The following is a 25,021-nucleotide window of genomic DNA, read 5'->3' as shown; positions in this document are numbered from 1 at the left end:
TAGGTACAAGAAGTGCATGTTCTTTTAAGAACTGACCACTCCTTACCATTCCCTAATCCCACCCTGAATCCCCTAGTTAGCATATTTGGCACATGTTTTATTGTATTTTATCCTATATAAACTTTAACTGTACCTCTCTAAGGTTACGGGATCCTTTAAGAATCCTTGCCCGCTGAAAAGCATAACAATAAACTTTGCCACCTTGGCTTAAAGAATGCTTGAGTCTGTGAATTCATTCCAGATGACCCATGTACTTCACTCTTTGAGGGGTCACAGCCTCTCAACCTCTCAGCCCACAACAACTTAACTTCTGTTAAACTAGTACTGACTATATAAATACCTAGAGTAAATAATGCAGTGAGTTCAAACAATGCCTTCTGAGTAGGCACCAAATAAATGTTGAAATTAAATTGAGCAAAGGGTGGAACCAAGATGGTGAAGAGAAGCCTGGGAGTTGCCTGAGCTCTCTTCAGTTTTCCTCAGAAACAACATTAAATAAAGCCTCTAAAAGAATTCTGCAGTGACAGAATCACAAAAAGATGGAGTGAAACAATTTTCCAGCCCAAGATAACTTAGAAGGAATTCAGCAAAGTTCTGTCTCACTGGGGTAAAAGGGAAGCACAGCCCAGCACAGGCAAGTGTCTGGGCAAGCCAATGGGAGGCTCTTAGCCACAGCACAGATGAGTAACCGAAGCCCCTTGGTTCTGCCTCAGCAGGCTAGTAGCACAGCAGGCCATCTGTAAGGCCTCCAACCCCAGCATAGCAGGCAAACTGCAAGCTCCAGAAACCAGGGCACAACAGGGACAACTAGGCTGGACCACCCTAGCACAGTGGACAAGCTGCTAGCCCAAGAGGCCCCAGTACAGAAAGCCAGTGACCAGGTCTCTGGCCTCCAGTGCAAGAAGCTTGGGATGATGCCCCTTGTACCCCTGGAGCAGAGCTCAACTTTTAAAAATGAGTGAAAATCAAAAAGGAGCCCCAACCATAGGAAGCTACTATGGCGACAGAAGATCAAAACACAAACTTAAAAACTGGGAGCAGAAATGAGAGTTAGGCAAGAGAATTATGGAAAAAGAGTCAATGGTTTTGAAAAGGAAGCACAACAAGTGACTGAAGAAAACAACTCCTTAAAAAATAGAATTGGTCAAATGGAAAAGGAGGTACAAAGGCTAACTCTCAGCTCAAGGAGAAAATACTGCAACCATTCAGAAAGAAATAATACAAACATCAAGAAGCCACAGTCAGGATTACACAGGTCTTAGCAGCTTCTACATTAAAGGATTGGAGGGCTTGGAATATAATTTGCTAGAAGGCAAAAGACCTTGTATTACAACCAAGAATCAACTACCCAGTAAAACTGAGCATAATCTTTCAGGGGAAAATATGGATAGTGAATGAAATAAGGGACTTTCAAACTTTCCTAATGTAAAGACCTGAGCTGAAAAGAAAATATGATCTTCAAATACAAAACTCAAGAGAAGCATAAAAGGGTAAACAGGAAAGAAAAACAAAAAACATGTTATTCAATATGGTTAACTGTTTACATCCCTACATGGGAAGATGATACTTGTGACTTTTAAGAACTGTATCTCTATTAGGGCAGTAAGAAGGAGTATACTTAAACAGAGGATGTACGTATAACTCGACTTTGATGTGATATAAAAATTTTATTAGAGGCTGAAAAAAGAAAGGGATTGTACTGGGAGAAAAGGGGAAGGCATAATGAGATAAATTATATCACATGAAAAGGCATGAAAGACCTATTACAGTAAAGGAAAAAAATGGAGGGAGTGAGTATTGTTTGAACCTTACTCTCATCATATTTGGCTCAAAGAATATTATACACACTCAGTCTTCCCAATAAGATCAGGGGTGAAATAAGGATGGCCATTATCACCCCTATTATTTAATACTGTACTAGAAATGTTAGCTTTAGCAATAAGAAAAAGAAATTGAAGGAATTAGATTAGGCAGTGAGGAAACAAAACTATCACTCTTTGCAGATGATAAGATGGCATACTTAGAGAATCAACTAAAAAAAACTCCTTGAAATAATTAGCAATGTTAGCAAAGTTGCAGGATATAAAATAAACCCACATGAATTATTAGTATTTCTATATATTACCAATAAAGCTCAGCAAGAAGAGATAGAGAAATTCCAGTTAAAATAACTATAGACGATATAAAATATCTGGGAGTCTGCTTGTCAAGACAAACCCAGGAACTATATGAACACAATTACAAAACATTTTTCACACAAAGTCAGATCTAAACAATTGGAAAAATATCAAGTGCTCATGCATAGGCAGAGTTAATATAATAAAATGACAATTCTACTCAAATTAAGTTACTTATTCAGTGCCATACCAATCAAACTACCAAAAATTATTTTATAGAGATAGAAAAAATAATAACAAAATTCATCTGGGAGAACAAAAGGTCAAGAATATCAAGTGAATTAATGAAAAAAAATGCAAAGGAAGGTGGCCTAGCTGTACCAGATCTAAAACTAGATTATAAAGCAGCAATCATCAAAACTATTTGGTACTGGCTAAGAAATACAGTGGTGGATCAGTGGAATAGAGTAGGTACACAAGACACAGCAGTAAATGATTATAGTGATCTACTATTTGACGAACCCAAAGACTCAAGCTTTTAGAATGAGAACTCATTATTTGACAAAAACTGCTGGGAAAACCAGAAAATAGTATGGCATAGACCAACATCTCACACTGTATACCAAGATATAAGTCACAATGGGTACATGATTTAGACATAAAGAGTTGATACCATAAGCAAATTAGGAGAGCAAGGAATAGTTTACCTGTCAGGTTTGTGGAAAAGGGAAGAATTTATTACCAAACAAGAAATAGAGAACATTGTAATGCAAAATGGTTAATTTTATTACATTAAATTATAAAATTTTTGCACAAAGAAAACCAATACAATCAAGATCAAAAAGAAAGCAGAAATATGGGAATTTTTACAGCAAGTGTTTCTGATGAAGGCCTCACTTCTCAAATATGCAGAAAACTGACTCAAATTTATAAAGAATACAAGTTATTCACCAATTGATAAATGGTCAGAGGATATGAACAGGCAGTTTTCAGATGAAGAAATTAAAGTTATCTATAGTCATATGAAAAAATGCTCTACATAACTATTGATTAGAAAAATGCAAATTAAAACAACTCTGAGACACCATCTCACACCTATCAGATTGGCTAATATAACAGAAAAGGAAAATGATAAATGTTGGAGAAGATGTGGGAAAATTGGAACACTAATGCATTGTTGGTGGAGTTGTGAACTGATCCAACCACTCTGGAGAGAAATTTGGAACTATGCCAAAGGGGCAATCATACTATGTATACCCTTTGATCCAGCAATACCACTACTGAGTCTGTATCCCAGAGAGATCATGGGAATGGGAAAAGGACCTACACGTACACAAATGTTTATGGCAGCTCTTTTTGTGGTGGCAAAGAACTGAGGGTTGAGGGAATGCCCATCAACTGTGGAATGGGGCAGCTAGGTGGCGCAGTGGATAGAGCATCGACCCTGAAGTCAGGAGGACCTGGGTTCAAATCTGGCCTCAGACCAAACACTTGACACTTAACTAGCTGTGTGACCCTGGGCAAGTTATTTAACCCTAACTGCTTAAAAATTTAAAAAAAAATTTAAAAATTGGGGAATGGCTGGACAAATTGTGGTATATGAGTGTAATGGAATACTAGTTTGTGAACAGGTGATAAACAAGAAGATTTTGGAGAAACCTGGAAAGACTTACATGAACTGATGCTGAGTGAAGTGAGTAGAGCCAGGAGAGTACTGTACACAGTAACAGCAATATTGTGTGATGATAAACTATGATTGACTTACCTTTTCTCAGCAATACAACAATCCAAGACAATTCCAGGAGACTTATGATGGAAAATGCTATCCATATCCAGAGAAAGAACTATGAAGTCTTAAAGCAGACTGAAGCACACTATTTTCACTTTTTTTGTGGCTTTCCTCTTTTGTTCTGTTTCTTCTTTCACAACATGACAAATGTGGAAATATGTTTACATGACTGCACATATATAATCTATATCAGATTGCTTACTGTCTTGGAGAAGGGGGATCAGAGGGAGGGAGGGAGAAAAAATTTAAACTAAAAATCTTATAAAAAATGAATGTTGAAAATTATCTTATCTGTAATTGGAAAAAATAAAATACTATTTACCAAGAAAAAAGGAAAGAAAAAAGTGGGGGGGAGACCCTTGTAACAAATACATAAAGTCAAACAAAACAAATTCCCAAATTAGACTTGTTAAAAAATATTTGTCTCATTCTGCATCCTGACTTTGTCACCTCTCTGTTAGGAAGTGGGTAGCATGTTTCTTTATTGGTGCTCTGGAATCATGGTTGGTCATTGTGTTGATCAGCACCCTTAAGTCTTTCAGAGTTGTTTGTATTTATAGTGTTGTTATTGTGTGGGTTGTTCTTGTGGTTCTGCTCACTTCATTCTGCATCAGTTCCTGCGAGTCTCCCTAGGTTTCTTTAAAACTGTCCCTTTTGTCATTTCTATACACTAATATTGATTATTTCGCTATACCATAATGTGTTCAGTATTGATAGACACCCCCTGGGCTTCCAGTTCTTTGGCCCTATGGGAGGAGACGCCATGAATATTTTTGAACATTTTTGTTGGTTTTTTTTTAGTTGTATCCAGCTCTCTGTGACCCCATTTGGAGTTTTTTTTTTTTTTAGCAAAGGTGTTGGAATGGTTTGACATTTCCTTCTCCAGCCTATTTTACAGACGGGGGAAACTGAGGCAAACAGGGTTGGATGACTTGCTTAGGGTCACACAGCTGGTGGGTGGCTGGAGCTGGATTTGAGCTCAGGAAGGTAAGTCTTTCTGACTCCAGGCCCAGGGATCTGTGCACTATGGCACCACCTAGCCGGCCCATTTTTTAATACATGGGTCATTCTCTTTTTTATTTTATCTTCTTGGAATAGAGGCTAGCGGTTTTGTCACCGGATCAAGGCGAATGCACAGTTTAGTGAACAAGAGTCACTGGCTGGACAAATTTGCAGCTCTACCAAAAATATATTAATTGTCCTCTAAAAAAATTAAAGAAATTTAATTGATCATCTACTTTTTAGGTCAGCATCCCTGTTGCGTTTATCCTCACTTTGCCTAGTCTTTCAAGGCAAAGACCACACACAAAGGGAAAATAAACTCCAAAGGAAAGAGCTCTTTTAATCTAATTTAATATAATTCAATTCAATGCTTCTTTTCCATGCACACCAAGCTGAGTACTCAGAGCACCTGTGTTGTAAAGGTTATAAAGAATGGCAGAAGTCCCTGCTGGGGTAACACACAATGCAGATTTGGCAGCCCAACTACACAGTTCACCAACCATAAAATGCACTGCGAAGTATGAAACAAAGAGACCTTATTCTGTGAAAGTCTCTGGCACCAAGCTGGGTATATGCCAAGTGAATGATGTTGCTCAGAATGTAACTAGAGTATTTTAGCCCAAAAGAAAGCAGACGCTTAAACCACACACACACACACACACACACACACCCTCTGTCAGAGTTCTACAGCTGATGCAGAGTGAAAGGCTGAGGCAATCCTATAGAGTAATTGCAAAACACAAGCAGCTAGGTAGTGCAGTGGATAGAGCGCAAGGCCTGGAGTCAGGAAGACTCATCTTCCTGAATTCAAATCTGGCCCTAGATACACTTACTAGCTGTGTGATCTTGGGCAAGTCACTTAACTCTGTTTGCCTCAGTTTTTACATCTGTAAAAATGAGCTGGAGAAGGAAATAGTAAATCACTCCTCTATCTTTGTCAAGAAAACCCCACAAGGGTCATGAAGAATCAAAGATAACTATAAACAGTTGAACAACATAAACTGCAAAACACTGGAATAGATAGCTGAGAGGATGCATAAAAATATTGGAGAAAAGAGTGAAGAGATGTCTTTCAGAAATGTTTTAAAAGCAGGGGAGGTCCACAGTAGGACACAGAAACCTTCGTTCTGACAACATATAGCCACAAGGAATATATAGTAATGATATCTGGACTGAATGGTTCAAATATGAGTTTTCCTGGCTATAGGGCAATGAAAGCAACCAATAAATTATGAGCCAAAGGGGGGAAAAAACCAAACTCCTTATACTGCAATATATGTAAATATAAGGTTTGCCATTATAACCTACTGAGTATTTTGGAATACTGGAGTTGAATAAGTGTAATATTTTATGCAAATGAGTACCCATTGGCTAAATGGTCACTTAATAATAACTGGTATATAAATAGTGCTTTAATGTTTTTTCTTAGCAAAGGCACTGGAATGAGTTGACATTTGCTTCTCCAGCTCGTTTTACAGATGAGGAAACTGAGACAAACAGGGTTACATGACTTGCCCAGGGTCACACAGCTAGTGTCTGAGGCCAGATTTGAACTCAGGAAGATTAGTCTTCCTGACTCCAGACCTGATACTCTATCCATGATGCCACCTAGCTGCCCTCTGAGCCTCTCAAATAGGTATATCTTTTTAATATATGATATTGCTCTGCCACCCCTTTGGGATATAGACGCACCTCCCAGAGGTAGGGAATGGAGGTGAGGAGTGGATTGGGACAAAGGATGGGGAGTAAGAAGCATAGCAGCTAGTGAGATAAACTCCACCACAAGAGTGGAAGATTCATAGGATTTAGATCTAAAGGGACATCAGATAACCTAGTCCAAACCCTTCATCTTGTAACTAAGGAAACTGAGACCCAAGAAGTCGAAGGACTTGCTGAAGGCCACACAGGTAGCTCACATTAAATAGGTTACATTTCTAAATATAAAATGAGTTAAGTAGATTTATAAATTACTTTATAAACCTTAAAGCACTATACAAATGTTCGCTGTTATAACTACTGTTATTATTATTGTTTCTAAAGCACTTTAAGGTTTATTAAGTACTTGAAAATATCAAAACAATCCTATGAGCTGAGTAGTACAAGCATTATTATATCCATCTTGCCAGTGAAGAAACTGAAGCTAAGAGAATTAAATTCCAAGGTCACATGGCTGGTAAATATTGGATGCAAGATGAAAACCCAGGTCCCCTGACTCTAAGTCCAGTGGTATTCCCTATACACTTTTGTATATATCATATGTACCTGATCATTTCTATGTTTTCCCCATTCAAATATAAGTTTCTTGAGGCAGGGACTGGTTTTGCCTTTCTTTGTATTCCAAGTGCTTAGCATAGTGCGCAGCACATAGTAAGCACGTAATAAATATTTACTTGATTGATATCAGAGAGGAAAAAAATTCAATTCCTCAAAGCCCCAGCTCAGTATCAGGTCTTCCATGAATCCTGCCTGATCCCCCAAATGGAGGTATTCTCTCCCTCCACTGAACATGGTCCTTCATATCTGACATGAGAAGATCACAGAAAAGCAGCTAGGTGGCGCAGTGGAGACAGCTTCGGCCTTGGAGTCAGGAGGACCCAAGTTCAAATCCGACCTCAGCCACTTGATATGCACTAGCTGTGTGACCCTGGGCAAGTCACTTAACCCCAACTGCACAACGAAAAAGAAAAAAAAATGGAGGGGTTTATATTAGCACTTCTAGGGCTGTATCTTAAAGAGATCATAAAAATGGGAAAAGGACCCACATGTACAAAAACATTTATAGCAGCTCTTTCTGTGGTGGCAAAGAATTGGAAATTGAGGGAATGCCCATCAGTTGGGGAATGGAAGACTTCAGAAAAACCTGGAAAGACTTGACCAGGATTTGAACTTAGAAGTCTTGTGCTTACAAATCAGCATGCTTTAACTATTCCACATTACCTCCAATTTTCTCTGTTATTACATATACACATCATTTCGCGTATGATAGTTGTTTCTATTCATCGTATTTTACTTGCTAGACTGTAAGATCAAGGAGTGAAATAATTATTCTTTTTATCCTCTAGGTCATATAGCACAGTGTCTTGCATATATTATGTTCTCAAGAATTATTTTGAAATAAATGAACATACCACACAAGTCAATTACCAATTATTTGTGCCGAGAAAGGAAAGTAGTGACATCGATAACCCAAAACTGTACACTAGATGAGCAAAAAAATTATTTGGAATGAACTGTATTCTATTTTATGGCACATTTAATTTCCAACAGTTTTATTATGTTACTAAAAAATTTTTATTTTGTACTCTCTGAGTTTTCTGTACTCTTTATTAGTTCTCATCTGAAAAATAAAAATCAACAGTTCATTTTCTCCCTTACAGTATTCAGAATGAGTGACAATCTTGTCCTTTACATAATAGTATAATTTTTTCTCTATAAGTATATAATTCTACTCACTTCAGTTCAATATAATTTGAGATGGTTCCCATGACCTATGCATTAAGCTTCAATCTAAAAGAAGTGTGCTCAGATGGATTTTTGTTTCCTATGTACACAACACTCTTTAGAGACAAACTCTCATGGAGTACAAAGTTCTTTTTCTGAATCCTATAATTAAAAAATTTAAAAAAAAAACAACTTCCCTTAACCTGTCTCCCTCAAGCTATTATTCCTTCTCCTTCCTCTCCTTCACTACTAAATATTTAGAAAAAAATAGCCTACACTTGCTGGCTGTCTCCACTTCTTCACCACCCACTTATGCCTTGAGTCCTTGCAATCTGGCTTTTATGTGGACCACTCCACTGAAGGAAGCTAGCTCCTCTCTCCAAGTCACCAATGATCTTATTACCAAGGTCCCATAGTTTTTCCTAGTTACCATCCTCTTTGATCTCTCTGAATCACCTGAATAATTGAGTTTAATAATAAATGTCATTACTTAGATGGAATCCTAAAAGCAATCAGAAAGATAATCACAGCTCTTTTCAAAAATACAAATTCAATGCAGACTATTTTTCTCTTTTTTTCTTTCTCTCATTCTTTTTTTATTTGAGTCTTGTACAAAATGACTAATGTGGATGTTTTATATGATTGTTTATGTATAAACTATAATGGATTGCTTACTGTTTGGGGAGAGGGGAAGGTGGGAGAGAGGAATAGAATTTGGAACTCAAAACTTTTTTTAAAATGTTAAAAATTGTTTTAACATGTAATTGGGGAAAAATAACATATATATATAAATACAAAATTCAAAAATTCAAATTTTTTAAGTGTCTACTACATACAAGGTACTATATAAAAACAAGTCTCTGCCTTTAGGGAACTTACAATATATACATACATATATAAAAATATAAATATACATATATACACATATATAGAGATACAAAAGCTACAGATAGATTAAATATTGGAGATACAAAGATGAAAAACCACATAATCTCTACCTCTTTGATTACAGAATTATAAAAAAATCAACATTATCATTACTTCTGGAAAGACCATGTCAGTGGGCTGCCCTATTACTCTAGTTAACATCCCTGTAAATCCTAAGACCAAAACACCCTTTCCTAGCCACCACTCTCTTATATGTATTGTTTTCTTCGATTGGAATATAATCAGGGGTGTGCTGGAGCCAGAGAGCTGATTGTGAAATTTACAGTGTGAGCATTTTACACCTCACAAATGCTACAAATGAAGTCTCAATTTATTGTTTTATTCATTGCCTAGTCTTTTTTTTTTTGGCTAGGCAGTAGGGTTAAGTGACTTGCCCAGGGTCACACAGCTAGTAAGTGTTATGTGTCTGAGGCCACATTTGAACTCAGGTCCTCCTGAATCCAGGGCCGGTGCTCTATCCACTTTGCCACCTAGCTGCCCAAAAATTGAAAATACTCTTTTTTTGTTTTTTAGGCAATCAGGATTAAGGGACTTGCCCAGGGTCACACAACTAGTAAAGTGTCAAGTGTTTGGTCTGAGGCCAGATTTGAACTCAGGTTCTCCTGGCTCCAGTCCAGAGTTCTATCCACTGCACCACCTAGCTGCCCCCTTCATTGCCTAGTCTTAAGAAAGTAACAGAGAAAATGTTAATGATACAGACTAAAGTTAAAAGTATGTTGGCATAATTTGGGAGGAGCGAGTTGGTTGTCAAACATTTTCCACCACACTATTCAATGTAAGCTTCTTGAAGGAAGATTTTTGTCTTGCTTTTTGTATTGGTATCCCCGACACTTAGCACAGTGCCTAGCAAATAATCAGACCTCCCTCATTTGACTGATGAAAGGTGAAATGAGTTTCCCAAAGTCTCACGAGTACCACATTGTAGAGGTGGCATTCAAACTCAACTCCTTTAACTCCAAATCCAGCTCTCTTTTCAAGGGCATTAGGCGACCTGTATATTCAACTAATAATTTCTTTCTCATGCTTTTTGGCCTTCCATCATTTCCCCCAGAATGTTGTTAGAGGATTCTAAAATGGAGGTTAAAATGATCTATTGTGACACTCTAGAGTCAATACACAAAATGGGAGGCTGCTGTGAATGTCCAGTTGAATTTGGTTAAATGTCAGTTATCTGTGATCTTTATTAAGCATAATTACATAATTTAAACATGCAGCCCCAGCTCAAGGACTCTCTAAGTTGATCAACCTTATTGTTTACTATCCTAGGAAGAGAACATGGGGAGGTCATAGATACCACTCTACAAGTGCTGTCTATGCCCTCTATAGGTAGAAGAGATTTCTTCCCAAGAGAAGGAAGTCCCAGATACTGTATAAGTCACAGAAATTCAAAAGCTGATTAGATGACTCATCTCAATTCATAAAGCTGATTCTTACTGAGGTCCAGCGAGCCAATACATAAGGATCTTTCTAAGTTAAATGACTTTTGGTGTTTGACGGGAGATTTTAAGGATGAGCTGCCTTAAAATATTGAACCAGAGAACCCAAATCTCAGATTCTTGTTACAGATATCTCCACTACTGGCTTACTGTGTAAGCAGATTACTTACTCTCATTGCCTTTTTGGTATCATCAATGTTTCTGTCATTTTCCCCAATAAAATATAAGCTCTTTGAGGGCAGGAACTGTTTTATTTTTGTCTTTGATTCTCTATCACCTAGCACAGTTCTGTGCACAGAGTAAGCACTTAATAAATAATTATTGATTGATTATGTAAAAAGGGGATACCCATACACCTGCCCTTTATCTGCTTTGGTGAGATCTTTCCTAATAGAACCATGTGTTTATAGAATAATCAGTGGGGGAAGTAAAAGGTGACTTGTCCAAAATGACTTCGCTCCAGACTGACACAGTGTCTAAAATACACATTATCTGAATTCATAGGATCATGGAATTATAGATTTAGAGCTGAAAAGGACCTACAAAGTGTTCTAATCCAAGCTCTTATTTTACAGGTGGGAAACTGAGGTAAAGAATTAGGGTACTGTCTCTAAATATGCTGGTTAACATAACTAGCACTTGTAAAGCATTGTAAAGTTTTTAAAAGACTTTATCTACATTTTCTCATTTGAACTTCATAGTAACTCTTTGATATAGATAATACAGGTATCATTGTCCTTGTTTTGTAGATAAAGTAACACAGTCTCAGAGAGGTTAAGTTATTTGTCCATGGCTACTTATCTAATAAATGTCAGAATCAGTATTTGAACCTAAGGCTTTTTGCTAAAATGCAAATATGTTACCTGAAAGAGTTAATGTATTAATGTTAGCACTGACTGATCAGATTCTCTACTGAACAGTAGTATTTTGAGTAAAAAAGCCATGGTCAGCCAGATTGGCAGGGAAATAGTGAGGGTCTATTGGCTTCAATAAATGTGTTTATCTGCTTTAAAAAAAAAAAGAAATCTAAGGGCAGCTAGGTGGTATAGCGGATACAGCACCAGCTGTAGAATCAGGAGGACTAGAGTTCAAACTCGGCCTCAGACATTCAGCAGTTATTAGCTGTGTGACCCTAGGCAAGTCATTTAATCCCAATTGCCTTGCTAAAAAAAAAAATTCTATAGCATGAGACATAGCTATGACATGTGGGCAAATGGCCTTGTCCAATAATTGGGGAGAAGGTGATATGTGTCAACTTAGATCAGTCTGTGGTAAAGAGATGAAGCTGAGACCATCTGAAAACACAGGTGTTTCCAACAAAAGAACAAAAAGAGCAAGTTAGCCTGGAGGAACTAGCCTCAGAGTAAGGAGGCCTAGATGGTGGCTAGGTGGTGCAGTGGATAGTGTCAGCTCTGGAGTCAAGAGGACCTAAGTTCAAATCTAGCCTCAGACACTTACTAGCTGTGTGATCCTGGACAAGTCACTTAATTCTATTAAGTAATTCATCTGGAAAATGAGCTGGAAAAGGAAATGCCAAACCACTGCAGCATCTTTGCCAGGAAGACCCCAAATGGCGTCACAGAGAGTCAGACACAACTCAACAACAACAAAAAGAAGCCTAAATTGGTGTGGTGGAGTTTAAAGCAGAGGGTGGGGAGGGCAGTGGTCTGAAGGCCCAGAGGAAAGAGGTGTCTAGTCCTCAAAAACTAGCGTGGCTGAAAGACCCAACTTGTAGAATTTGGCAGAGCAAAACTGAGAGACAGGAGAAATAGAAAGACACAACTTCTTTCTGTCAGAGCATTCAAATCTCCAAGGAAGGATGAAAGAAGCTAGCTTCGGGGTCTAAAAGAGAAGTTTGAGAGTGGAGCCAACATGGGCTTTTCAAAGCTTTGACCAGTGAGTTGAAGGTTAACAGCCTAAGAACTGGGGAAACCAGAAGTGAAATCCCCAGCCAAACACAGATTCCCATAGATTATCTTTGAAGGCTAGGAAAACAGATTTTGAAAAACTTGAAATTTGGTCTCAAAAGACCTAAGTTCCAATCTCAAACTCTGACATTTCTGTGAATATATATGCGCATATATATATAGATATATATATATCTATATCTATATAGATATATATATATATATCTATATTAAAGCAAGCTGCAAGTAATAAAGATTCATGGTTTCACACGTAATTCTCTTTTTCTATTCTACTTTTTACTTGGAAATATTATCTTTTTATTGGCTGTTAAATGCTTAATTAAAAAAAATTTAAAGACATGTATACACACACACACACACACACACACACACACACACACACACAGAGTCTCCCTGCTAACTAAGCCTCCTTATTGATCTGCTTTTAAACTCACAGGGACATTTCTTACACTAGTGTTACTGCCCTACCACCTAAGGGTCTGGAGCATCTGAAAGAACTGGTAGCAAGAAATACTTGGACTCTTAAGAAGCTTCCCTTTTCTCTGAGTTTCCTTCACCTGATACGGGCTGACCTTTCCTATCCAAGTCACTGCTGTGCTTTCAAGAACAGAAAGAAAAACAAAGGGTAAGTGTGTGGCATGAATTTGGCCTGCAGGTTCCTTATCTAAAGAAAGAGGGGTGCAGACATTCCCAAAGTGAGTGATAACACCCTCTGGGGGGCACTGGAAGCATCCAGGGCCGGCAGTAGTAGCCTTGAGTGCAATTGGAGGGCATTGAATAAAAATAAGGGGGCAGCAGAAGCATAAGGAAAGAAGAGAAGAAAATTTTGAAAAACCATTTGTATATGTTTCATCTGTTGTGTAAAAGAGTTAAAGTCATAGTGATTATATTATTTTCCAAATAAACACAAAAAACACAAGTTATAACCCATCAGTAGTCAAGTCTGCTGATAGGTCTTAACAAAGCAAATGTTGGCAGGTGAGCTGCTGTGCATTGTTGAGAAGCCCAGCATGCATCAGCAGGAATATGTGCATGTAATGACTTGTTTATAATACAATACTATAGTTAAATGATGCAAGATTGCATCATCAAAATTTCAATGCAGGAAAAAACCCACAAATTTACAATAAATTATTAAATTTATGGTGCATCTTTTTAAAAAAAGCTTTTTTGTTTTGAAATGATGCAAATTTCAAAAAAAAAAACCGTTGAAGGGTTAAAGAAAGTAGATTTCCAGGACTGCGCTGAGTAATTTTTTTTTTTGAAAAGGGGGCAGGATGCCAAATAAGTCTGGGAACCTCTGGACTAGATGAACTCTAAGGTCCCTTCTAGCTCTAAAGCTATGATACTATGATCTTGATGCTTGAGATTGTGCTCTGTGAGTAGAAGAGACAACATGAGTGTCATAAGTAAACAGATTTGGACTACCTGCTCATCTTCAATTGAGATATCAAAGGCCCAGAACTTTGTGACTGCCTCGCAATTATCATGACACAATGGAATGTCACTCGTTTTTGTTGGCATCACCTGATTCAGCTCATTTGTACACAGCACTATACAAAGCAAGTTAGATGGGCATGGTCACTGTCCCTTAGGGCATTACATTTAAGACAAGCAGCCATGATGAAGAATGTCCAAACAATTTGGATTAATTCCTCAAAGCAAGCTAAGCAGCTATCCTAATTTCAGGCCATATGTCATGCTTCAAAGGAGTAAGTCTCTCCCCCTCCACACAATGATTATCCTCTTCCTCTCCTATCTACCCTGTATCTCTTACACTCTCATCCTTTCTTCCTTACCATGATTCCTTCCTTACCTCCTCTGTACTCACTCTCTGCCCTACTTCTATACAGATCTATCCTGCTGGTGACAAATCTGGGCCCAACTATGGAGGCAGGATCAAATAGGAAAATGAAAAGTTGTGCAGGGAAGACATATTTAGCTGTAACAGCAGCAGGAAAACTGGAGGGATCAGGGAAATCTATTTAGGTGGCAGATGAATTAGGTGGCATTTGGGAGAGATGAACCCTAAAGTGAACCATGTTGGCTTTTCCTCAACTCCAATATAGATAGGAATAGCCAAGTCTCCAGATAGTTTACTCTACACCAGGAAAATTAGTTGAAGTCAGATTAAGAGATGAGACAAAATGAAAACTGTACTTGTTGTTAGAACAGGTGGGGTGAGGTCATAATTCATCTTCCTTCTGGGATGATCACTAGAAAGAATCAAGTCAATGAACTCTGTTGCCTTTCAGAATCCTCGAGTCGCTAATGTGCAACCAGAGCAGCATTCAGAGCTTGCGCCAGAAGAAATCTGTCAGGGCTTTGAATGGTCCCTTCTACCAGGACTCTTCAGAGGAACAGAACCACACAAATGCAGTGTATGAGGAAGACTCCACAAGACAGAATTTCCAGAGCAATTCCCAATACTATGTCTTTGAAGAACAGGAGGATGAGAATATTGGATTTGGCCAAGAACTTAAAAACCCTCAAGAATTTATTATACAGGCATTTGATAGTCATTATGACTATACAGTGTGTGGAGGAAATGAAGACGTGGCATGCTCCCCAGAGCCAGATGAATTCAATCCCTGTGAAGATATAATGGGATATAAGTTTCTTAGAATTATAGTGTGGTTTGTCAACCTGCTGGCTCTCCTTGGCAACTTCTTTGTCTTGTTTATTATCCTTACCAGCCATTACAAACTCACTGTCCCACGCTTTCTCATGTGCAACTTGGCCTTTGCTGACTTCTGTATGGGGATCTACCTGCTCCTTATTGCTTCTGTTGATCTCTACACCCGCTCTGAGTATTACAACTATGCCATTGACTGGCAGACTGGTTCTGGCTGCAACACAGCTGGATTTTTCACCGTTTTTGCCAGTGAGCTGTCTGTGTACACACTGACAGTCATCACACTAGAGCGCTGGTATGCCATCACTTTTGCCATGCGTCTGGACAGGAAGATCCGCCTACGGCACGCATATATAATCATGTTAGGTGGGTGGGTTTGCTGTTTCCTCCTAGCCCTGCTTCCACTGGTGGGGGTCAGCAGTTATGTCAAAGTCAGTATCTGCCTCCCCATGGACACAGAGACTCCCCTTGCTCTTACCTACATCATTGTGGTGCTGCTGCTGAACATCATTGCTTTTATCATCATCTGTGCTTGCTATGTAAAAATTTACATCACTGTCCGAAATCCCCAGTACAGCCCAGGTGACAAAGACACCAAAATTGCCAAGAGGATGGCTGTGCTGATCTTCACTGATTTCATGTGCATGGCCCCAATTTCCTTCTATGCTTTGTCAGCTGTTATGAACAAGCCCCTCATCACTATTAGCAATTCAAAAATCTTGCTGGTCCTTTTCTACCCGCTTAACTCATGTGCCAATCCATTCCTCTATGCCATCTTCACCAAGGCTTTCCGGCGAGATGTTTTCATTCTACTGAGTAAATTTGGTATCTGTAAGCACCAGGCTCAAGTTTACCGAGGGCAGACAATCTCGCCAAGAATAGCATTGGTATTAATGGCCAGAAAGGTTGTCGGGGGGCAGGGAAGGCTCTTGCCAATGTGCAAGATGACTATGAACTATCTGAAAATGTTCATCAGGCCAAAGACAAGCAGAACCAACTCAAGGTAGACTGCAAACTGACAGTTCTATAAACTCATCCTCATACTCTACAACATCTCATAATGGTAATCTGACTGACAGAATCCTGATTTCCTAATTGAAGCATTCTAATTCTGGGCCACACTTTTCCCCTCTCCCTTCTGTTCCTGCATTTCTTACAATGAATAAATAAATATATATTTTGCACATGAATGACTTTAACCTAATCTCTCCCCATAAGATATCACCTTAGGAGAACAAGGAAGTATTACTAAGATTACATCTCAAACTTAGGTGATAGCAAAATGATCCATCCTCTGGGAGATTTCCCAACTAATTTGTTCCAGAAACAAGTCTGAAGACAAAGTTCTCTAAAGAGGACACAGCAAAAGTCAGTAGAGCTATGACAGTGGAGATCCTCCCACTTCTGATGCCACCTGTAGTGATGTGGAGTCTGCACTTGGACATCGTCCAATGACGTGGCTGATGCCACCTAGTTCATTATATGCTCCTTTAAGCTGCTTTAGCTTTGTGGTACTTTGTACTGCCACAAAGAACTGAAACTGACTTGAACCTAAAGTCAAAACATAAGACCATAAGGAGAGTGGTTATTTTGAGCAATGAATAACAGAGTGAGGATGGGGCTGTGAGGGAGAACCTTTTTCAAGATGTCTTTTCTGACTCTAGCCACTCCTTGAAATCACTTACATTATTCATCTCTACAAGGACCTACCAGGGATCCAATCATTTTGTGTTGCCCAGAAGAATAATGCAGGCTTGTTTCTATGACTAAAAGCCTATCTTCTTCATGAGTGTCTTAGAAAAGAATGGAATTGCAGAAACCATATCTGATTAGCAACAAGTATCTGTTATGGTACTCACAAAAGTACCACTTTGGCCCACTATACATAGTTTTCCTTATATATTACTCCTATGAAAAGCTTTTTTAAGTTTCTACAAGATAAAGTTAACTTGATTTTACCAATGCCATCTCTCTTTAGCCCTGACTGCTTTCTCATTGCTTCTCCTTTCCCTAGACTAAGGGAATATAAGTTATTTGCTTTCTGAAATAGTCACACTGGATCAGGAGTCAGGAAACCTGAGTTCTAGTCCTGACCTTACCACTCTCAGGCTGTGTGACCTTAGGCAAGTCCCTTAATTCTCTCTGACCCACAGTTTCTTCATTTTTAAAATGAAGTATTTGGACTGGATCAATCCTGAAGTCCTTTCCAGTTCTAAGACTCTATGACGAGGCTCCTACGGACACCTATTTCCATCCAAGAGAATCACACAAAAAGGAAATGGAAAAGAAAAAAGACAAGACTATCACATTTCCTTTAAGCCAAATTTCTGTTTCTCAGAGGGCTCTGGGCAGGTGAGTACAGGTTTCCTTTCACTCCACCTCAGCTACAGGGTTCTTAAGATTACTAAACCAGATAGGGAAGATTCTAATGATGAATTGAACTGAATCCGAATTGTTAAATTGGCATCTAGTCTACAGAAGACAATTGTTCTATGACTGTTAGGACAAAAAAGATATCATACAAAACTTTTTGGCCTGAAGTACTCACATTAATTGAATAATGTGAATTGTAAAAGATAATGGTAAATCAGAGTAATTCACTATACAGAGACACGCAAAGCCTTCCCATCCTACCTCCATCCCCAGTCCAAGTAGCTAATATATCCTCAAAAATTGAGGCAAAATTTGAACCAAATCAAAAAGTAACAGAAAGGTGAGTAAACAATGCCGCCTAAACCCATGATGTTAAAAAATCTATACATAGTGTTGGCTTCTCCTTGGAACCTGAAAAATCCCACCAGGTATAGTTGACCTTGTATAAAAGTGTTCTTCTCTTTACCAAGATTCTATAATTGCCCACAATTTAGGGATCTTTATCAACAAATGCCGTCACTTTGTTTGCCTGTACATAGGTACTCTAATTCTCTGCTGAAAGACCCCAAGCACAGAAGTCATCTTTTTCTCTGTGCTCATTAACTCTTAACATAAAATATAAGTTTTTTGTTGCTCTCGGACTGTATTGTGCCAAGTTAGTGTGCCAAATGAATCCACTTGCAACTATCAAATCTGACTACAATTTTCATAGTGCCAGGTTATTTGAAGACTTTCACATTTTAATAGGAAAATTCTAAGTATCTAATATCATTAGTTACTCCCAAGCTGGCAAGCAAGTACATAAAATCTATTTAATTGATTGTTACTTTGTGTTGTACGTTCTTTGTCTGTGATATTTTACAATGTCTCGTCTCAATAAAATAACAAGTTTTCATCTTAAATATATGAACCAGTGCTTTTAAAGCATAGCCCTAGAAAATGTGACTACAATAGAATCTTGACTAAAAATGATTGTGCTACATTTTTCTCATGCTTTAAATCTCCCTCTTCTAAAATGTATCGCCTTGAATTGTACAATCTTCCTCTCTCTAATTCCAGGGTTCTTTTTCTGTGTCTAATGGGTGTTTTATAACTAAAGACCACAAGAGCAAATGTCCAACTAGGAAGAATGAATTACCTTTGCCAATAATGGTCTTGCTTGTTTTCCTTGTAAATGATGACCCTTGGCTAGCTAGAGACCCTATGTTTAACTTATAAATGTCATTTTGTGAAAACAGTGATAGTAAATTACATATCGTTTTTCTGATAAGCTCGTGAAGGTATGGGAGCTTACATCAAACGGTTACCAATTTTGACAATGGAACTGTACACAGAAATCTAATAAATAAATATGAGTTATGGCTATAAAATAATGAGGCTGGTTTTTATTAATGATTGTCATCATCACTCAAATGTATTCAGCCTAACTCTCTGGTGGTCAATCAGTAAGCATTTCTTAAGCTCTTATTATGGGTCATTCACTGTCTTGCCCAGGGCATACAAAGAAAGGCCCTGCTGACGCTGTACCTGCCCTCTATCAAGCACATTCTAATAAGGGAAACAATATGCAAATAACTCTGTGCATACACAACATGTCACAGACTAGATCAAAAGTAATCTCAGAGGGCAAGGCAGTATGGTGGGACTAGGGTTACAGGGACAGGAAAGGCTTCCTGCAAAAGGGATTTGAGCTGAGGGTTAAAGCTAACCAGAAGGCAAAGGTGAGGAAAGAGTGAGCATTCCAGGTCAGCGAAAAGGCAAGGACTCAGAGTAGGCGTGTGTGTGCAAGGAACAGTAAGACAGACAGTGCAGCTATGCTGCAAAGCACTAGGAGGAGAACAAAGTTTCAGAAGATGAAAGGTAGGAAAGGGACAAAGTTGTGAAGGGCTCTAAGTGCCAAATGAGATTTTATATTTTATCTTGGAGATAAAATTTATTTAATAGGGGGCATAACATGGCCAGACCTGGTGCTTCAAGAAATTCACTTTGGCTATTTATAAAGCAGTAATCATCAAAACTATATGATACTGGCTAAGAAATAGAGTGGCGCATCAGTGGAATACATACACAAGGAATGGAAGAGGTACACAAGACACAGTAGTAAATGACCATAGTAATCTAGTATATGATTAACCGAAAGACCCCAGCTTCTGGGATAAGAACTTACTAATTGACTAAAACACCTGGGAAAACTGGAAAACAGCATGGTAGAAACTAGGTAGAAACCAACATCTTACACTATACCAAGATAACATCCAAATGGGTACATGATTTACACAGGAAGAATTTACCTGTTATAATATATACGGAGAAGGGAAGAATTTACAATCAAACAAGAAATAGAGAACACTGAGATGTAAAATGAATAATTTTAATTATGTTAAATAAAAAAGGTTTAGCACAAACAAAATAATGCAACCAAGATTAGGAGGAAAGCAGAAGGCTGAAAATAATTTTTACAGCACATGTTTCTGATAAAGACCTCATTTCTCAAACACATAGAGAACTGAGTTAAATTTATAAGAATATAAGTCATTTCCAAATTGATAAATGGTCAAAGGACATGATATGTAAAAAACATGCTCTAAATCACTATTGATTAGAGAAATGCAAATTAAAACAACTCTGAGGTACCACCTCACACCTATCAGACTGGCTAATATGACAGAAAAGGAAAATGATAAATGTTAGAGAGTATGTGGGAAAACTGGGGCACTAATGCATTGTTGATGGAGTTGTGAACTGATCTAACCATTGTGGAGAGCAATTTGGAACTATTCCCAAAGTGCAATCAAACTGTGCATACCTTTTGATCCAGCAATACTACTGCTAGGTCTGTATCCCAAAGAGATCCTAAAAAAGAGAAAAGGACCTACAGATACAAAAATGTTTATAGCAGCTCTTTTTGTGGTAGCAAAGAATTGGAAATTAAAGAGATGCCCATCGATTGGGGAATGGCTGAACAAGTTGTGGTATATGAATGTAATGGAATACTATTGTTCCATATGAAACAGATGGACTTCAGAAAAATCTGGAAAGATTTACATGAACTGATGTTGAATGAAGTGAGCAGAACCAGGAGAACATTGTACATAGTAATAGCAACATTGTGTAATGACCAACTTTGATAGACTTAGCTCTTCTCAGCAATGAAATGATCTAAGACAATTCCAAAAGACTCATGATGGAAAATGCTATCTGCATCTAGAGAAAGAACTCTGGAGTCAGAATGCAGATCAAACCATACTATTCTTACTTTTTTTGTTGTTTTTGTTTTTTCTTTCTTGCAGTTTTCCCCTTTTGTTCTGATTCTTCTTTCACAATATGACTAATCTGGAAATATGTTTAATACAATTGTACCCATATAACCTATATCAGATTGCTTGCCATCTTGAGGAGGGAGAAAAAATTTTGCAACTCAAAATCTCACAAAAGTGAATGTTGAAAACTATCTTTACATGTAACTAGAAAAAATAAAATGCTATTAAGTGGGAAAAAAAACCTTGAAGCCTGAGGCATCACCTCCCCACACACACCTTGGGACTAGAGCCTGACTATAATAATGTCACAAAAAATAATAATGACTAAGCAAAGGAGAAAGAACCTGACCATGGACAGGTACTTTGGAGATAGAGAAGATCTGGATTCATACTCAGAAGTTAGTGAAGCTAAAAAAGCCAATACTACTTTAAAGAAAAATGTCAAATAGTCACAAGTCCAAAAAGAGTGCTTGGAAGAGCTTGAACGGCTTAAAATCAAATATGAGAGGTTGAATAAAAATTAAGGAAAAAATAAGAGGAAGCTAAGAAAATTTTAAAAAATTATGAAAAGAAAGTAAACCAAGTGGAAAAAGAGATCCAAAAACTTAAGAAAGAAAATAACTAGAATAAGTAGAATTTATTATGCTTCAGCTGAGGCAAAAAAAAAAAAAGCAAGAGTGGCAATCTTGATCTCAGATAAACTTAAATCTAAAATAAATTTAAAGAGATAAAGAGATATATTACAATAAAAGGTACCATAGAAAATGAAGTAATATCAATCCTAAACCATACACACCAAATGCTATAGCATCTAAATTTTAAAGGAAAAGTTAGATGAAGTACAGGTGGAATAGACAGTAGTGAGGGACTTTAATTTTCCCCTCTCAGAACTATATAAATCTAACCAAAAATAAATAAGAAAGAAGTTAAGGAAGTGAATAGAATCTCAGATAAACTAAATTTCATATATACACACATATATATGTGTATATGTATAAATACATATATATATATACACACATACATATATATACATACACATCCATATACATACACACATACATCTGGAGAGAACTGAATGGGAACAGAAACAAATATACCTTTTTCTCAGCAGTACATGGTATCTTTACAAAAACCGGCCATATACTGGGGCATAAAAACTTGAAAATTGGGAGACAATTTTAATAGACAGTTTCTCAGATAAAGGTCTCATATCTCCAATACATAAAGAACTTTGTCAAATTTATAAGAATATAAGACATTCCCCAATTGATAAATGGTCAAAGGATATAAACAGGCAGCTTTTTCGTGAAGAAATCAATGTAGCCATATGAAAAAAATCCTCTAAATCACTTTCTGCTTTCCTTCTAATCTTGGTCACATTGGTTTTGTCTGTACCAAAGCTTTTCAATTTACTATGATCAAAATGATCTATTCTCCATTTTGTAAGCTCTCTATCTCTTGTTTGGTCATGAATTCTTCCCCTCCCCATAGATCTGACAGATAAACTATTCCTTGCTCTTCTAATTGGATTGTTTCATTGTCTATGGTACCTCTTAGCAAGCTGTATTTTCCTTCCTTATCTCTTTTAATTAAATTTACTTTGTCTAAGGATTGCTACCCCCTTTTTTTTTTAACTTTAGCTGCAGCATAACAGATTTTGCTCCAGCCCCTTACCTCTACTCTGCGTGTGTCTCTCTGCTTCAAGTTTTTCTTGTAAGCAACATATTGTAGGATTCTGATTTTTGATCCACTCTGCTATCTGCTTCCATTTTATGGGAGAGTTCATTCCATTCAATTTTTTAAAAGGGAAAAGAAGGTGATGTATATCAAGAGATGTTGTGAATGTAGAAACAAGACTCAACAACAGCTTCTGTAGGTGATGTGAGTGTGAAGAAGTCAAGGATAACCCTGAAGTTTTGAGCCTGTGTGACTGAGAACAGCGATGTGCTCAGCAGTTAAGAGGATAAATGAGATGAGGACAGGTCTTGCAGGAAAAGATGGCTTCTATTTTGGACAGGTTGAGTTTTAAATGCCTACAGGACATCCAGTTCAAGATCCAAAAGGCAGTTGGTGATGTGACCCTTAAAGCTGAGGAAAGAGACCAAGATTGGATATATAGATCTGGGAATCCTCATTATAGAGATAATTGAACCCACGCAAGCTTCTTGTGAAGTCATTAAGTGAGAAAGTAGAAGGAGAAGAGAACAGAGGACAGGAGACATGATACAGGACAGAATCTTAGGAGACATGGATGAAAAATGCCTATTTTCAAGACACTTAAGTGGAAAACCTACAAATCTGGTCCATGAATATATTTATCTTGGATAGATACTGCAAATGGAATAATAAGTCACAAAAAATAATAATGACTAAGCAAAGAAAAAAGAACCTGACCATGGACAGGTACTTTGGAGACAGAGAAGATCTGGATTCATACTCAGAAGTTAGTGAAGCTAAAAAAGCCAGAAAAAGAGGAATAGAGTTGGCTGGATTGCATTTGTACATAAATTGTACATAAATAAATGAATTAAAAGCATTTATTAAGCACTTGGCATATGCCAAGTACTGTACGAAGTGCTGAAGACATTAGAATTGTAAGACAGTCCCTGCTATCATGGAGCTCACATTCTAAAAGGGTGAGACAACGTTTATAAGAGGTATCAGCTGCAAGTTCACTGCTTTTGATGACCCCAAGGACCCACCTTTTAAAGACCAATAGTTTTTTGGTGATGCTCTGTGACTGCGGAGTCATGGAATTCCATTACCTCTGAAGAATTTTGGAAAGGCACATGGAAGGTGTGAAAAGACTGCAATATATTAACACCCAAGAACTGCATAGGAGAAGCCATATAAAGGCTACCATCATCAAAGAATTGTATTACAAGAAAAGGAGGTGGGCTGCATTTAATTAGAGCAAGGGATAATCGGCAGATGGTCCACTTGCACCACTGCCATATTCACACAAAGTCAGAAGATGTGGAGGAACTTTCTCTCCCCTTACCCCCAGCCCTATCCCCACCCAGGATTTTAATGGACCATCCATGGAAGACTAATGGGAAAACATGAATAAAGTCATACATGATAGGAAGTTGGGGATAAGTTGTGATCTACATTGTTTAAAGAGTTTGCACATTGAGGAAATCACAGAGACATCACGGTATAAAAGTAGTTCGCTTCTGTTTGTTTCTTTTTTTGTTTTTTAAAAATAAAGGCGCAACAAGTCATACAATCCTTTTCAAGGTTATCCCCTTGGATGGCTATACAGTGATTCTGTACATCACTCAAACATTTGGGGAACCGCTACTTTACTAGTAACTTTGGAACAAATTTATAAATGAAATCCAGTCTTGTTAACTTTATATTCACACCTTGTTTTTGACAGAAGACAATATATACAAATATAGAAATACACAAAACAGATACAATACAACCCTGAGGAAGTGAGGCGTCATTGACATTGGGAAGGCCCAGGAAAGGCTTCATACAGAAGATGACATTTGAGCTGAAGAGTCTTTAAGGAAACTAGAAATTTCAAGAAGCAGAGGTGGAGAGGTAATGCACACTACCCACAGGGAACAGCCAACACAAAGACATAGAGATGAGCTACGGAATGCTGTGTGTAAAGAATAGAAAGAAGGCCAATTTGGCTTCCCTTTCATGACTAGAGTGTGTGAAAGGGATTAATATGAAAAAATACCAGAAAGGGAAGTTGGGACATGTCTGTAATGAGGCTAGGGTGTTGGCTATACGAGTGAAGGGGACAGATGTGAGCAAGGCAGAGATGACGATGGTGAGATCTGGTAATTGATTGGATATGTGGGATGAGTGAGTAATAAAGGATGACACCAAAGTTGTAAACCTAGGTGGCTGGAAAGATAGTGGTGCTCTTGACAGAAATAGGGAAGTTCGGAAGAGGGGTGGGTTTAGGGGGAGAAATAATGACTTCTAGTTTGGACATGAAGAGTTTAAGATATCTATGGACATCCTGGTCAAAATGTACATTAACTTGTTGATGTTGGACTGGAGCTCAGAAAAGAGAGCGAGGTAAGACATACATAGATATATTGACAAAGATATAGACCTATCTAC

General features: G+C 37.8%; 2 protein-coding genes across 3 annotated transcripts in view; one reads left to right on the top strand and one right to left on the bottom strand.

Moving 5' to 3' along the window:
* The window catches only part of TSHR (thyroid stimulating hormone receptor), a 152,872-nt gene extending 136,289 nt beyond the window's left edge, over positions 1–16,583 (top strand). Inside the window, 3 exon segments of the mRNA XM_020976319.2 lie at positions 13,098–13,286; positions 14,917–16,169; positions 16,172–16,583. Of these exon segments, the coding sequence (XP_020831978.2) occupies positions 13,098–13,286; positions 14,917–16,169; positions 16,172–16,326 (1,597 nt within the window). The 3' untranslated portion in view covers positions 16,327–16,583.
* GTF2A1 (general transcription factor IIA subunit 1) overlaps positions 1–25,021 on the bottom strand; it is a 138,472-nt gene that overhangs the window by 25,464 nt on the left and 87,987 nt on the right. The window lies entirely within an intron of this gene.

This window comes from Phascolarctos cinereus, unplaced genomic scaffold, assembly GCF_003287225.1.
Source record: "Phascolarctos cinereus isolate Bilbo 61053 unplaced genomic scaffold, phaCin_HiC Scaffold_3;HRSCAF=262, whole genome shotgun sequence".
Lineage (NCBI taxonomy): Eukaryota > Metazoa > Chordata > Mammalia > Diprotodontia > Phascolarctidae > Phascolarctos > Phascolarctos cinereus.
Note: the sequence above shows the minus strand (reverse complement) of the source record. Positions and strands in the feature narration are given on the sequence as shown.